Below are 15,056 nucleotides of genomic sequence, written 5' to 3'. Positions count from 1 at the left end.
AGGTTGGTGGAGACAGAGTGACTGGCAGGTGGGTGTGCATGAGGGCCATGATTCCCACAGTCTGTACCCCGACTGGGTTCCCAGGCTCCCTCTGCTTGAGCGGGGGAGGTGCAGGGGCGCCTTGGTGGGGTTGAGGAGGACATGGTGCCGGGGAGCTCTGAGAAGACGCTGATGGGTGACGAGGACTCGGGTCACACACACAACACCTGGGAGAAGCAGCAGCTGGGCTCTGGGCCCCTCCCCCATGTAACCGTCCATGAGAGGGTGAATGGGCAGAGACGGGAGGAAGGCCAGAGAGTGGGCATGAGGTAGGGGGGTGTGTGTACAGAGGAAATGAATCTGCGTGTGGAGCCCAATGCAATAGAAGGTTCTAGAAGACAAGAGTACAAGACACACGGCTGTCTGACATTGACGACAGCGGGCTTCTGACGGTCCCCTTCTCTGCCTTCTGTTGCTGGCTGGGGTTTCGGCAGCCCAACCTTCCACCTGCTGGCTTGATATCAACCTTTCCACATGCCAGGGGTCTCGTGAGCCACAGTTCTGGTCTCTAGCTTCCTGCAGGCTCAGGAGTCCTAGGAGAAAGCCTGGCTCCGAGTCCCATGCCACACGGCCCTCCCTGATGGCCGCCCGTGATGGCAGGCTCCATCATACAAGCAATGCCCGCTAGCAAGTCGTGTCTGCTGCCGACGGGCTCGTCCAATCAGGGATGCTCTGGGAGGCTGGGTTGCAGGCAAAGAACCCATGGAAGCCTCAAGTACCACCCGAGCCCAGGATCCTCCACCCCAACTCGGCCCCAGAACAGCCATGAGCTGGGCCCACGTCTGGCAAGCCCCTGTGGACATCTGCGTGACTAAGAGGTTTTTGGTTTCTTCTAGAAGAAGACAAGGAAAAAACACCCTGATCTCAGGGTTGGAGGTTATTCCTGGCTCCCCTCCGCAGGGAGTGCAGCCAATGATTCCCTAGAGAGCCAGGGTCTGCCGCCTCCCTCAGGCCAGAACGGGGATCGGAAGGAAGGATCTACCGAAGCTCTGGCCAATGGAGTCCCCGGTATTGGTGACCCACCGGCCCCCCGGCTGGGACTTCCATCCAGCAAGGTTAGAGCCCAAGGCCTAATGACATCCACTCTGCCAACTCCTGTGGCCCACCGAGTCAAGGGGCCCGCCTCACCTGCAGCACCTCCCGTAGCTCTAGTTGGAAGGCAGAGCCCAGGCAGCTCACTGTGAGCAGCCAGGTTCCGCCCTCAGCAAGGGCTGGGATGCAGGCAAGTGGACGATGGCAGCCCTGGCCCAGGACTCCACTCTGTGTTGGTTTTCTTCATGCATCGACAGGAGAAGGCTGTGCCCATTAGTATGAGAGTGAGGGGGTCTGGGAATCATTTATTGATGTATTTGAGAGGCAAAGAACTAGAAATTATTCCAAATGCCAATTGCCTTTCCAGAGGATAAGGCTGAGTCATGATCTCAGTCCGGGTCTCCCCACGGGTTCAGGGTCCAGGGAGATGGAGCTACCACCGCCTTTCCCTGAGTTGGCATCAGCAGGAAGATGGAGTCAGGAGGTAGACCAGATGCTCCAACATGGGACATGACACTTTAAATAGCACTTTATTTGCTGGGCACAGTGCCCACGCTGGCTTCACTGGTAGCAGCTTTAATTCACTAGGCCACAGTGTCTGCCCCTGGGCGCAGGTTTCATACAAGCAGAACAATAAACACCATGTTCCAAGGCTTGATCCAGCACCTCTCATGCCTCCACATCTGGGGGTCACCAGCCAGGAGGCACCCTCTCTGCTCAGCCCAGCAGTGGGGTCCCCGACCTTGCCTCACCCCGAGCAATCTCTATCTTTAGTTGTTTGTCATTCTGTAGACTTTCATCCAGCTTTACTACCGCAGAAGCCACGTGTGCTTGTCTGCAGCCCAGCACGTCCCTGGGCCTGCACCTTCTGTTTTGCCTTCAGCACTGAGCTCAGTGTGGACCTGCAGGGTTAGGGCCCCAGCACAAGGAGGCCAGGCGTCAGCTTGGCCTTCCCTCATGGGGCCTCGGAACATGGTGGGTGCTGTGCCCCAGTGGGCGGCCGGAGGCCCTGGGGAACTGGGGGCTCAGGCTGCTGCCACTCCCCCAGCTCCTCGCATATGTCTCCGGGGAAGAGAGGCTGCCCTTTCAGAGAACGGGCGCTGGACGCCACCAGCAGCACCTCACTGTCTCAGCCAGTCCTCCCTCACCCCAGGCCAGCTCACGTGACTGCTGAGGTGGGGGTGACACAGCTGCTGTGGCTGAAAGTCACTTTGCTTCCCCCTAAGACTCACAAAAGGAAAGGAGACTCCCAGGGGAGGGAGAGATTGCCGTTGCCAGGCAACCCCCGAGAGTGACAGATGCCTGCCATCACCCAGCGCCATAGGGACTCCTCTGTGCCCTTCCCCTCATTGGCAAAATCGAGTTTCACATTTTAATGGGGAAAAAAAAAAGACCCTGCTTCCTTCGCTCACAGTTGTGGCAGTGAGGTGTCCGGACACTGGGGCGGGTGGTCCAAGGGCCTTTGCCCATCCACATCACTGCTAACTGCCCACCAACTACACAGTCCTGCAGGCACCAGGGAGGAGGCTGCCAAGAAGGAAGCATTGGCATGCAGGATTATTCTAGAATCCTGGAGAGCATGAAGAAGTCTGAGGCTGGAATATAAGAAAAGTCCTTTTCCCAGCACAGCACTGTCTTGTGGGACATATCAAACTCTGATGTTCGTTTATTTATTTATTTATTTGGAACCGCCTCACCCTCTTTGTTCTGGATTCTCCAGAGAAACAGAGACATGCAAATATTTTCAAGGACTGGCTCAAGCCACCATGCAGGCCTGGCAACGCCAGCATCTACGCAAAGCACCCAGGGCACAGTGCCCTGTGTTTGTCCGGCTGGCACTCTGCTCAGCTGGGTGGTGGGAGGCAGGGAGGGCGCACGATGCTGTGGCAGGGCTAGCGAGGGTGGTGGGGAGATGGAGAGGGCGCATGACTGGGCTGGTGGGGGTGGTGGGATGGCAGTCTTATGGGAGGGTCCCCACTGAGCTTACATCAGCCACCTGAACTCATGCAGGACAAGCTGCCTGGAGCCCAATGAGACAGCTAAGACATGGAGCTTGTCCAGGGCTATTCTGCCTGTGGGGTTTCCACAGCCGGTAGGTGGGGTCCACGTCATACCTGGACTGTGGGGTTTCCACAGCTGGTAAGTGGGGTCCATGTCATTACTGGCCTGTGGGGGAATCCACAGCCGGTAGGTGGGGTCCACACCATCCCTGGCCTGTGGCTGATACTGGGGAAGATGAACAGGTATGTCTCACCCTGTTCACTCAGTCCCAGTGCAGGACTGGCCACGCCCAGCATGATGGCATCATTTAGTGGAGATATATATATATATATATATAATTATATATATATAATTTGAAAAGCAAACAAAGAGAGTTCCAGCTGCTGGCTTACTCCCCAAATTCCCCCAACATGCATGGCTGGACCAGGTCAAAGCTGGCTGCCACCAGGTCTAGGTTTTGCACATAGAAGACAGGGACCCAGGGACTTGAGGCGGCCCCTGCTGCTCAGGGCGTCATCAGAAGGCAGCCGGATCCTAACTCGGGAACTCTGCATGTGATGAGTCCACTCCAAGGGGCAGCTTGTCCATGCACCAAGGCTACCCCGGGAAGGAGCCTCCAGCAACAGCACAGCAATGGGAGGCAAGGAGACATCCCACTTTCCTGAAGCCTTCCAGACTCCAGGGTCACCAGGGAAGGCATGCCCTTTGGTTTCCAAGGAATTTGAGTAGGCCTTTGGGTTCCACACGAAACAGCCCAAGTGGGGGATGACAGAGTGGACAGGGGTTAAGGTCAAGGGCAGCAGGTGATTTTGCCTCATTGGAAAGATTCAACTGGCAGTCAGCTTCTCTAGCCAGACCCCAGATGACTTGAGAGGCCCGAGGAGGTGGCCATTGGGAGGAGGTTGGGAGAGTCAGGCTAGGTTCTGGTTCCTGGTCCTGGGAGAAGGCCAGGGAATACCCAGCAGGGGTCTGATATGGGGCATCCCAGGGTTGGGGTGTTGAGGTTCTCATGTGGGTGGGAGAGGATCATTCAAAAGGCAGTGGGGTGGAGGACAGGGCAGGGCGTTGCAGCTGGCCTCCGGCCATTGGAGTCTGAGAGGCTGGGCTTACACAGGCGGGAGGTATGAGCCACATGGAAGCTAATGGAGGCCCTGCCGAGACTGGGGGACCTGCGCCCACCCGCCTGGGAGCCTGGCCTCTGAGAAGGTGGTGGTTGTGCTGGGTGGACACTGTGTGGGATCCCAAGTTCTCACTCAGGCTGTACATCTCGCAAATGGAAATATCCAAACTGAGGAAGAACTCAGAAATCTCTGAAAACAGTGACGTGACCCTGCTGAGAAAGTAACGGCAGTGGTCCAGGCCCAGCCAGCAGCTGACCTTGCTGAACACCAGGGCCTTGGCCATGCGGTAGCTCACGGTGGTATCGTGTTTCCTGGGGATGAGATGGGGCTTGGGAGAGGTTCGCTACAGCCATGGTGGGAGGCCAGGCTTGGGCACCTGGGCAGGCTGGGCTTCCTCCCCTCCCACTACCCACCACGTAGCCTACCCCATCATCTTCCTCATGTTGACCCTGAATCTGGCGTACTTGGCCTATGAGAACACCTTCTTCTTCAGGCTCGAGGACTTGCTCACACTCTGCCGTATTGTCTCCTGCATCTTCTCCCAGATGCGGGGCACCCCAAGAAAGGCCGTGGGATTCACTTCCTGCAGTGTGCCGATCAGCGAGCCCTGCAGGGGGGACCGCAGCTATGGGTATCTCCCGCCCGCCCAACCACTCCAAAGCACCAGATGGCCCTCCCTCCACTGCCGGGGTGAGGGTGGACTTCGAGCACCAGGGTGCGGAATCCGATGCTTGCATTTGCTCTAGAGATCGGGTGAAGGGTGGCCCCCCATGAGGTGTTCCAGGGACACATGCCACATGAGTGTCTTTCATCAGCGCCCCTTGGAGGACGAAGGCGTTCAGCTGGCCCTAGGAGGCCACCTGTGCAGGGGAATACTACACAACTGTCTAAAGGCATCTGATTCCTCCTCAGTCAGAATTGGCCTGCGGGTCCCAGGGCACCCCTGTCAAAACCCAGATCATACCAATCAACAAGCTGCTGTTGACTCACACAGAGAAGTGAGGACCCGGGCTGGCTTAGGAGGTGTTGCAAGGGGACAGAAATCAAAAGGCTTAGGTGCTTGAATTTTTAAGTTTTCTGTTGGTGAAGTAAGCACCTTCATTCACCCCAAACCAAATGCGCTGCTGCTGACACAGCTCCAGCAGAACTGTCTAAAGCCAGCGTGGCCACATCTGTGTGGCGCCAGAACACACACAGACCCAGGGGTCAGCAGGGCAGGGTCCCAGACCACAGTCACAGCTGATGGAGCATGTTGAGTGGGTGGGTCATTTGAGAATAAACACCAATGTCTTTCAAATAAATAAATAAATCCTTTATTCAACAATGAAGTGTCAGAGACACCTCATCTGAAAGTTTCTAAACAGCTGCGGGATGCCCAGGAAATACCACGTGATGATGGGTTTGAAGCAGAGGCTGAGTAAGAATAAGCCAAGTGCATGTGATGTGGAAATTCAAATTGTGCCCAGTCACCCCATGCCTCTTCCACACATTTCTCCCCTCGATGGGGCCTCCCTGAGTAGACCAGGAGCACCCACTAGTCACCAACCCATGGGGGCCGAAGGACACCTAGCCCGGGAGTCTAGAGTTCCCCTGGGGGTGGGACGTGGCAGGCCGTGCCAGATCCGGCTTTACCGAAAGGATCTTCTGAAGCTGTTGGTCGTTTTCCACCAGCAAGAGGTTCACCTTGGCCTGACTGATGACATATTGGCAAGCGTCGGCAGAGTTTGTGGCATAAATGCCAACACAGAGACCTCTGGGGAAAAAAAGGAGAAGGGATTCAGGCGTATGCTTCTCCCTCCCCCATACCCCTTCCTACACTGCAACGTGTTCTCTTCCAGGCAGGTGCTGGGATTGCAGGACCCCCTGAGATGAAGACCAAACATGCAGGGAACACCTGTGATGTCATGACGACAGTAGCCCTTGGGATACCCACAGCCCTCCCAGTTCCCAGAAGAAGAGAATGAGAGACCAGTCAGCAAAGCCATTTGTTTGAGGTTTCACCGCAGAGTCTCAGCCTTAGAACTCAAAGCCACAGATCAGCCTGCGTTTCCCCTTACATCCACAGCCTCTCTATTTGTTCAGCCATGTGAGCTGGCATCCCATGGTGACCTCCAACTTGCCCTTTCTGCCTGAGCAGTGACCAGTGAGGTCTGCCTTGAGTATTTTCCTTGTTGCTGTTGCCTTTTCAATGCCAAGCCAGAGGTTCTCCCAACACCCTGCTGCCAGGCCCCGGGTGGTGGGGGTAGGGGTGATGACAACTCACTTTCACCTCTGGGGGATGCACCTTACCCTGCTAGGATGGCACCGAGCGTAGCTATGAACCACTGCATGGAGTTGAAACCCAGGATGCCAACTGCGTGGAAGTGCTGCAGACCCAGCTGCAAGGCAAGAGAGCGGCCAACAGATGGGTGTCAGGTGCATGGCCATCACCTCGTACCTGTCACCTCCAGCCGCTGCTGGGCCACTTCAGAGCAAAGCTAGCCAGGGACCATTTAAAAAGTATCCGTCCCTTTAGACCTTAACACCAGCAGGATAAACAGTGTTTCTACCTTCTTGATTGATGAGGTTTTTGGGTTTTTTTCTAAGATTATTTATCATTTATGTATTTGAAAGACATAGAGACAGCCAGAGAGAGAGAGAGAGAGAGAGAGAGAGAGAGAGAGACAGAGAGAGAGAGAGAGAGAGACGTCTTCCATATGCTGGCTCACTCTCTAAATGGCTGCAACGGCCAGGCCTAAGCCATGTTGAAGCCAGGAGCCCTGAGATCCTTCCGGGCCTCCCTGACGCAATCTGTTTCAGCCATTCTGGTCCCAGGATGTTTCAAGCTTAGTCTATGTAATCAAGAGGACCTGGGAGAAGCGATGGCACTCATGTGGAAGACCCGGATGGAGCTCCCAGTTTCTGCCTGTAGCCTGGCTCACCCTCCGCCCTGGCTGTGGCAGGCACTTGAAAAGTGGACCAACAGGTGGAATCTATCTCTGTCGCTGTCTCATCCTGCGTGCTGTGTCTCTGCTTTTCAAATCAATCAATGAATAATAAACTTTTAAGAACTGGGGAACTTGGTCCCTCTTGCACATTTAGTCACTGGTGCTGCAGTGTGTATCTGTCTCCCACCTCAAACGCAAAGTGGATTGGATAGGAACGGACTGGGGTGGGGCACCATGGGACGGGGTGGGAGGGCAGGGCAGCAGCGACAGAGCCCTTACCTTGATGAGGGACCTGGCAGCCTTCCGACAGGCCTGGTAGTACTGGGTGAAGTTCAACATCTCCCACTTCTTGCCATTCTTCGAGGCCAGAGCTGGGTGGGTGCCGAAGTGGTTGACGGAGTCACGGAAGAACCCTGGGGGTGGTCATCGGGGTCTTGTGGCCCAGCCTGTGCTTTGAGAGCCTCAGGAGGACTCCACTCTGCTCGGTGGCCCACAGGCTGAGGGGAACTGTAGGCAGTACCCAGGGTGTGTGGAGGCAGAGGTGTTGGGCACAATGGCAATGGGTTCTATTGATTTTCTAACTTTGGGGGTTTGCTGGGTTGACTGTCATTCACTCCCTGCCACAGCCAACACTGTACCAGGAGCCCTGAACCCCAGCCATGGTTTCCACGAAGTTGGCAAGGACCCAAGTACTACTAGGGCCGTTGTTCACTGCCTCCAGGTGTGGCGTGCTGGCAGGAAGCTACTTCAGAAATGGAGCCAGGACTCAAACTCAGGCTCTCTGATCCAGGATACAGAAATTAATCCCCCCCAAACCATATCCCCCAAGTTCCTTAAACCCTGCCAGTTAAATACTCATCTGAGTGGGATGGCTTGCTTGCCAACATCATATCTCTTTTACAAAAGGGTAACTGTGGACAGGGAGGCTGCCTTGTGGCTGGCAAGTTCCCCCGCGTCCATCTGTGGCCATCACACACAGCTAACACATTCACAGATCCAGGCATTGCTGCCATATTGTGTGTACATGGAGATGCCGAGTGCTGGCCTGGCAAGCAAGTGCTTCACAGCTCTGCCCCACGCTGTCAGCCACTCACTTGTGAGAGAAGTGCACAGGCTGGCCCATACAGGGTCACACATCCCTATGCATGGCTGTTGGTACAGTCAGCGTGTCTTTCGTGCCCCCTGCTGCCACCCCCCCTCCGGCTCAGCGCACTTGGGGGCTTGCTGGTGTCCATCCAATGGTCCTCAGGCTCCTCTTCCAGAGTCACAGGGGCTTGGCCTTCACCACCTCCACTGGATTGCTCCTGATGGTACTGCAAAAGGTCGGAGACAAGACCTGAGCAGGACTGGCAGGAAGACCCGCCTCCAGTCGCTGCTCCTGTCTGTCGAGAACCCGAGGATTCGATGGTCATGCCTGCCCTGGGCTGAGCGAGAGGAGAGCGTGCCAGACGACAGAACGATGGCCACTTCAAGAGAGGGGGTTCAGCTGGTGTCCTGAGGGGTCGCTGAGATGGTATGGCTGTAAAGTCACTAGGTCATTGTATCGGGGACAATGCATTTTGAAATCTTCCAGAATATTCTTGTTCGTCAACGGCCTCAGGACGTCAGTTCATGGAACTCTTCACACTCATTTCCTAAATAGCCATCTAGAACATGAACCAGCACTGGGCTGGCATTAAATCTGTGCCAATCCATGTGCTTTTGAAGGTTCGTTTGGGGCTCAGTAGCTCAACAGGTTCATCTACCTTTTGCAAGCATCAGCATCACATATGGCTGCCGGTTTGAGACCCGGCTGCTCCACTTTCTATCCAACTCTCTGCAATCCTGCACCTGCGTGGGGAGAGATTCCTGGCTCCCAGTTTCACACTGTCCCAACTCTGGCTGTTGCTACCACTTGGGGAGTGGACCAGCAAAGGGAAGATCTTCCTCTCTGTAAATCTGATTTTCCAAAAATAATAAATCTTAAAAAAAAAGAGAGAGAGATTGCTTTGGAGGCAGAGTTACAGAGGGAGAGTTGGTCCAGCTCCATCCTCTTGCTTATTTTGAGAGACAAATCTTCCATCTGATGATTCACTCCCCAAGTAACCACAATGGTCAAAGCTGAGCTGTTCCAAAGCCAGGAGCCAGGAGCTTCTTCTGGGTCTCCCACATGGGTGCAGAGTCCCAAGGCTTTGGGCCATCCTCGACTGCATTCCCAGGCCTCAGGTTGCGAGCTGAATGGGTAATGGGGCTGCTGGCATTGGAACCAGCATCCATATGGGATTCTGGTGCATGCAAGGTATGGACTTTAGTCACTAGGGTACCATTTTGGGCCCCTCTTGTTGCTGTCCCAGGAACATTAGTAGTAGCATTATTAGGGAGCAGTATTGGAAGTGGAGGAGCCAGGACTTGAACCGGTTATCCTATAGGATGTTAGCTGTATCATGCAGCCTGTCTTTCTAGACTCATGGACCATCTTTATAACTACTGTAAACTCTACCTACAGGGCTCTTCAATTGTATCATTCAGGGAAGGGGCAGGAAAAAAAATTGTTAAGATATAACTTTTTGTCTTTTTTTTCTTAGATTTATGTATTTGAGGACCTAGTACAATGGCTGGTGCAGTGGGTAAATCCTAGCCTTGCCAGTGCCGGCATCCCCTATGGGTGCTAGCTCATGTCCTGCTGCTCCACTTCCCATCCAGCTCCCTGCCTGTGGACTGGCCCAAAGCCTTGGAACCTTGCACCCATATGGGAGACACAGAAGAAGCTCCTGGCTCCTGGCTTCGGATTGGCTCAGTTCCAACCATTGTGGTCACTTGGGGAGTGAATCAGTGGTGGTTCTCTCTCTCTTTCTGCATTTCAAATAGCAGAAAATAAGTAAACCAACTGCTAGGAATACATTGGGAATAGACAACATTTGCAAAGAACACAGCTGGCACTACAGACTTTAACCAGCGAGAAAACACTCAGCCTGTTAGCCCTGCACAGTGCTGCCCGAGTCAGAGACCTGGACTGGAATCCCCAAGGTTCCTGCTGCCACTCTCTCAGCCACCTTCTTGTGCCCTGCTCTGTTGCCAGGCCGCACACCTGCCCCTCTTCATGTGGTAAGGTTGAGGTCGAACATGAGGTGAGGCATCAGTAGCTGGGACATCTGTGTAGCACACGGGTTTTCCTTCTTGCCTCAACAGGTCGCCCCTCCTGGGGACCTGAACAGTAGGTGGTTTTGTGGTTTTCCCCTGTCCAATCAATCTGCTACCCCATTTAACCCGGAACTTTCTAGAACCTTCTGGCACCTTTGTGACATCACTGCTTGGCCCTTACCTTCCCACACCCCATGCATCCCCTTCCCGCAAGGAAATTGCTTCCAGGGTAGGGGTTATTGTCAGTTGTTCATTCATTAGTCACTCATCTACACTGAGCACTTGTGTCTGGCTCTGGAAGGTTCTAGAAGGAACCACCCAAATGCAAGACCTTGGGCTAAATGCTGGGGAATGTCATGGAATGCAGACCCACAGTGAAGTCTGTCCCTGGAGACAGAGAGATGCCTGGAGTCACACAGACACATGTAAAGTGACAACCACGGAGAGGCACAAGGTGGCCTGGGAGAGATGAAGTTGGGGACAGAGCTGGGCAGACAGTTTCGGGACAGGGTGCAGATTCCTTGAGCCCAGATCTGAAAGACAAAGGGACAGTCTCCTACCTTCTGGATTACTCTCCAAATGCCAACAGGCAGGGAAGAACTTGGGAACCCAGAACTTCATCCAACGTCCTAAGTCCTTGAACTGTCGCCGCTGCAGCCGCCACAGTCTACAGGAGCAGGGAGCTGGAGGAGCAGAGTGGGAACTCAAAGCCCGGGCCCTACCAGAAAAGGTATGGCCATTCCAGGGTGACCACAGTAGAAAGGTGCTCCACCTGCGTTCTGCAAGCTAGCAGGGTCATGGCAGACAAGGGAAAGCGGTCGAGGATGACCCAAAGCACCTGCACACGTGTGGGAGACCCAGAAGAGGCTCCTGCCTTCAGATCAGTTCAGCTCTGGCCACTGTGGCCACCTGGGGAGTGAACCAACGCATTGAAGATGTTTCTCTGTCTCCATCTCTCTGTAAATATGCCTTTTAAACATATTCTTATTATAAGCAACAGACACACCTCTCTCTCATCAATAGTGTCTGGTATATTGTACACACACAAGCATGTATATATTACCCTGTCACACACTGTCCGCTTAATGCATGTTTACATTACATAGACCTCTTATACACACACTCACACACAGGTGCACTCCCAAAGAGTCTTCATCTGGTCACAAACACACACCCCCTCCTCACACACACCTTATTGGAAAACAACAGTCTTCCTGCTGTGGGAGGTGAAAGGGTAGGATCCCTGGCTGGCAGCCTGGTTGTCCCTTAGAGGAGAGCATGAGGATAGCTCTGGACAAGCAGAGCCTGAAACTAGGCAAGAGGAGATCAAGTTCTCAGGACAGTCTGATGGTGGCCTGGGGGCTTCTGGTTCCAGCAGTTCCTGAAAGCATCAACCACACCCATTGTGGTCCCCCCCACCCCTTCTTTGAGCAGCAGTCAGCAGGAAATGTTGTGTGCAGGAGGCAGAAAGCAAGTATTTTCTTAGATTTATTTATTTTTACTTATTTTTTTATTGCAAAGTCAGATATACAGAGAGGAGGAGAGACAGAGAGGAAGTCTTCTGACCATTGATTCACTACCCCAAGTGACTGCAACAGCCAGTGCTGCGCCCATCCAAAGCCAGGAGTCAGGAGCCAGGAGCTTCTTCCGGGTCTCCCTCGTGGCACCCAAAGGGGAGATCCAGATGGAGTTCCTGGCTCCTAGCAGTGGCCTGGTCCAGCCCTGGCCTCTGCAACCATCTGGGGAGTGACCCAACAGGTGCGTCTCTCTCCCTCTTTGTCCACTTTTGAAATCTTTCAACAAAGTCAAATCTTTGAACAAACCAATCTCTGTGAGTGTGCAATGCTGACGGAGCTGTCTCAGAGGATCTAATCCATTTCTCTCTGGTTATGTATTTTTGAAGCCCTTTTCCCTTCTTCAATTTCCGGTTTTCTATGCAAGTCCCCCCCTTCCCCGCTCACTCTCTGCAAGTTATTCTCTTTGCCCTCGTCCTCTTCTGTGTACACCCCGGGGATGGTCCATGCATGTCCACCCTCTCTGGTTGCCTAGAGATAATTCATGCACTTGGCCAGGGAAAGCGTGAATTTTGAAAGAGGCACCTCCACCTGACCCCTTGGCAGCCGTGCTGGGCCGTCTCCACTGTTTGCTATGAAATGATTTTGTGTAGCACAAGAATGTGGTGATGACCAAAAGTGACAAAAGGAAAAATTCCCCCCACCCTCAAAATCCAAGGAGCACTCAGATGCTGCTGGTGCAAAAGTCACCCATGGACAGCCGCTTCTGATGAAAATGGCCCTTGCGTGCTGCCTTCATGAGAGCTGCCTGTTCCAGTTTGGGTCCTTGCCAGTGGAGAGGCTCTCAGATGCACCTGCTATGTTCTAAAAGAGCCGGTGGGTGCTCCCAGGTGCATGCAGGGGCCCTGCTGCCTCCCAAGGTGAACATGAGGGCTTCTGAAAGGCAGGGTGTCAGAGAGTGGGATGGAAAATGAGGGACAAAAGAGAGATGATTATGTGTTGGTTTGCCCTGCATGTGTCTACCGTGGCTGGGATTAAGCCAACCTGGGCTTAGTCAGGGGCCCGAGCATTCAAGCCGACCCCTTTTCAGAGCAGCCAGGACTCGAACCAGCACTCCAATATAGGATGCTGGTGTCACAGCGCCAGTTCCCAGATGGGCCCTACCCTGTATCGGCACGTCCTCACATGGGCCATCTTGCGCTGCCTTCCCTGGCACATCAGCAGGGAGCTGGACAGGAAGCTGAGCAGTTGGGACTCAAACTTTGCACCTCCTTGTGGTGCTTGCAGGTGGAGGATTAGCCTTGCGGAACCATCGTGCCTTCTCTCCCACTTGCCATCAACTCCCTGAAGTCCCCATGTGGTCCGATGTATCCATGTATTGTCAAAGTCCTCTCACCCGGATGTAAGCTGAGGCTGTGTCCTCTTGGCACTCTCTGAAAAGGATGGGATACTAAACTCTGGGCTTGGGGCCTTGGTCTCACTCCTCACTGGCCCCTGTATGGGATACGGTCTCCTGCACACAAAGTAGTGGGTGCCAAGAAAAGTTTTATTTTACAAACACAGGCAGAATCTGACCCCTAGGCCAGTCTGCCACACTTTCACCTCGTGTAAAATATACAAAAATATATAAAAAAGACACCAAAAGCAAAATGAAAAATGAAATGTGCCATGGTCTTCATCCATGAAATGAATGAACACGGCTTTTGATGTCAAAATATCTGAGAATGCTTCAGGAGACAGGCGGGCCCAGATTGGCTGACTCCCCAAGCCAACTGGGGAGTCACCCTCAAGTGTGTGGCTTGGAGGCAGACATGGGTCCCCAGGCCCTGAGGGTGCAGGCTGGACGTGGCCCTGGGTCCCGGGGCCCTAGGTGCTGCATGGACACGGACAATGGATCCCCAGCCCTGAGATCCCGCATGAACGAGACCAGTAGTCGATCTGTCCCCCAGGTCCCTAAGTGCCCCATGGACATGGACATGGGTCCCCAAGCACTCAGGTCCTGCACAGACACAGCAGGCATTCCATCTGTCCCCCTGGTCATAGGCGCCCCATGGACATGGAGGTGGGTGCCCCCAGGCCCCACGTGCCCCATGGACATGGAGGTGGGTGCCCCCAAGGCCCCACATGCCCCATGGATACAGAAGTGGGTCCCCCAGGCCCCAGGTGCCCCTAGGACATGGACGTGGGACCCCCCAGATCCAAGGTGCACCAAGGACACGGACGTGGGTCCCCCAGGTCCTAAGAGTCCCATGGAGATGGAGGTGAGTCCCTCAGACCCCACATATCCCCATGGACATGGAGCTGGGTCTGCCAGACCCCAGGTGCCCCAAGGACACGGAAGTGGGACACCCCCAGACCCCAGGTGCCCCATGGACACGGACATGGGTCTCCAGGGTCCCAGGTGCCCCATGGACACGGAAGTGGGTCCCCCAGGTTGCAGGTGCCCCATGGACATGGAGGTGGGTCCCCCAGATGCCACGTGTCCTGGCACACAGAAGTTGGCCCCCTGGCTCCATGTGCCCCTTGGGCATGCAGGTGGTTCCCCCAGACCCCAGATGCCCCAAGGACACGGACGTGGGTCTCCCAGGTCCCAGGTGCCTCATGGACACGGACATCGGTCCCCCAGGCCCTAGGTGCCTCAAGGACATGGAGGTGGGTCTCCCAGGTGCCACGTGTCCCATGGACACTGACCTGGGTCCCTCAGGCCCCAGGTGTCCCATGGTCGTGGAAGTTAGTCCCTCAGATCCCACGTGCCCCATGGAAGAGGCCAGCACTCAGCCTGTCCCCCAGGCGAGGACACCAGCTCCGTATTCCTGCACCCACCCCCCGCACGCGCGCCTCCCTTCCGGCCAGACCCTGCCCCGCGGCGATTAGCTGGCTCTCCCTGAGGGACTGCTGGGGCAGCCAAGACGAGGGTCCCTGCGGTCCCGCCCCTGCCAGGCACCCCTTGGGGCGGGCGGTTGAAGCCTAGTAACCCTTGCCGGTAACAATGCCCTGTCCCCCTGGCGGCGGAGGAGCGGCTGGCGCTGCCGCCACAGAGACTGCAGCCATGGAGACAATTACTTACCAACCAGGACCAGCTCGCAGCAGCAGCAGCCGCCGCCTCCACCAGAGCGGCTGCCCGAACTCCCTGCCCGAAATGCAGGCGACCATCACTGCTGCAACCCTAGGTGTCGGGAGAGCTGGGGGACTGTGGCATAAGGGGGTTGTGGAGGGTGGGGATGTGGAGGACCTCCCCGGGTACTCCAGAGGCCCGAGGCCGCCACTCATTGGTTCACTATCCCCCAAGGGGGTGGGCCATG

The 15,056-nt window shown here is 55.1% G+C and overlaps 1 protein-coding gene across 1 annotated transcript; it reads right to left on the bottom strand.

Annotated features, from left to right (window-relative positions):
• Window positions 1–5,759: 5,759 nt before the first annotated feature.
• Window positions 5,760–8,532, bottom strand: LOC131477955 (long-chain-fatty-acid--CoA ligase ACSBG2-like). The gene is made up of 4 exons (XM_058672275.1): window positions 8,334–8,532; window positions 7,400–7,533; window positions 6,483–6,571; window positions 5,760–5,946 (listed from the first exon to the last, which is right to left on the bottom strand). The coding sequence occupies exons 1-4, from the start codon at window positions 8,530–8,532 to the stop codon at window positions 5,760–5,762; spliced, it is 609 nt and encodes a 202-aa protein (XP_058528258.1).
• Between the last annotated feature and the right edge of the window lie 6,524 nt (window positions 8,533–15,056).

The sequence above is a fragment of the Ochotona princeps genome, chromosome 14 (assembly GCF_030435755.1).
Source record: "Ochotona princeps isolate mOchPri1 chromosome 14, mOchPri1.hap1, whole genome shotgun sequence".
Taxonomy (NCBI): domain Eukaryota; kingdom Metazoa; phylum Chordata; class Mammalia; order Lagomorpha; family Ochotonidae; genus Ochotona; species Ochotona princeps.
Note: the sequence above shows the minus strand (reverse complement) of the source record. Positions and strands in the feature narration are given on the sequence as shown.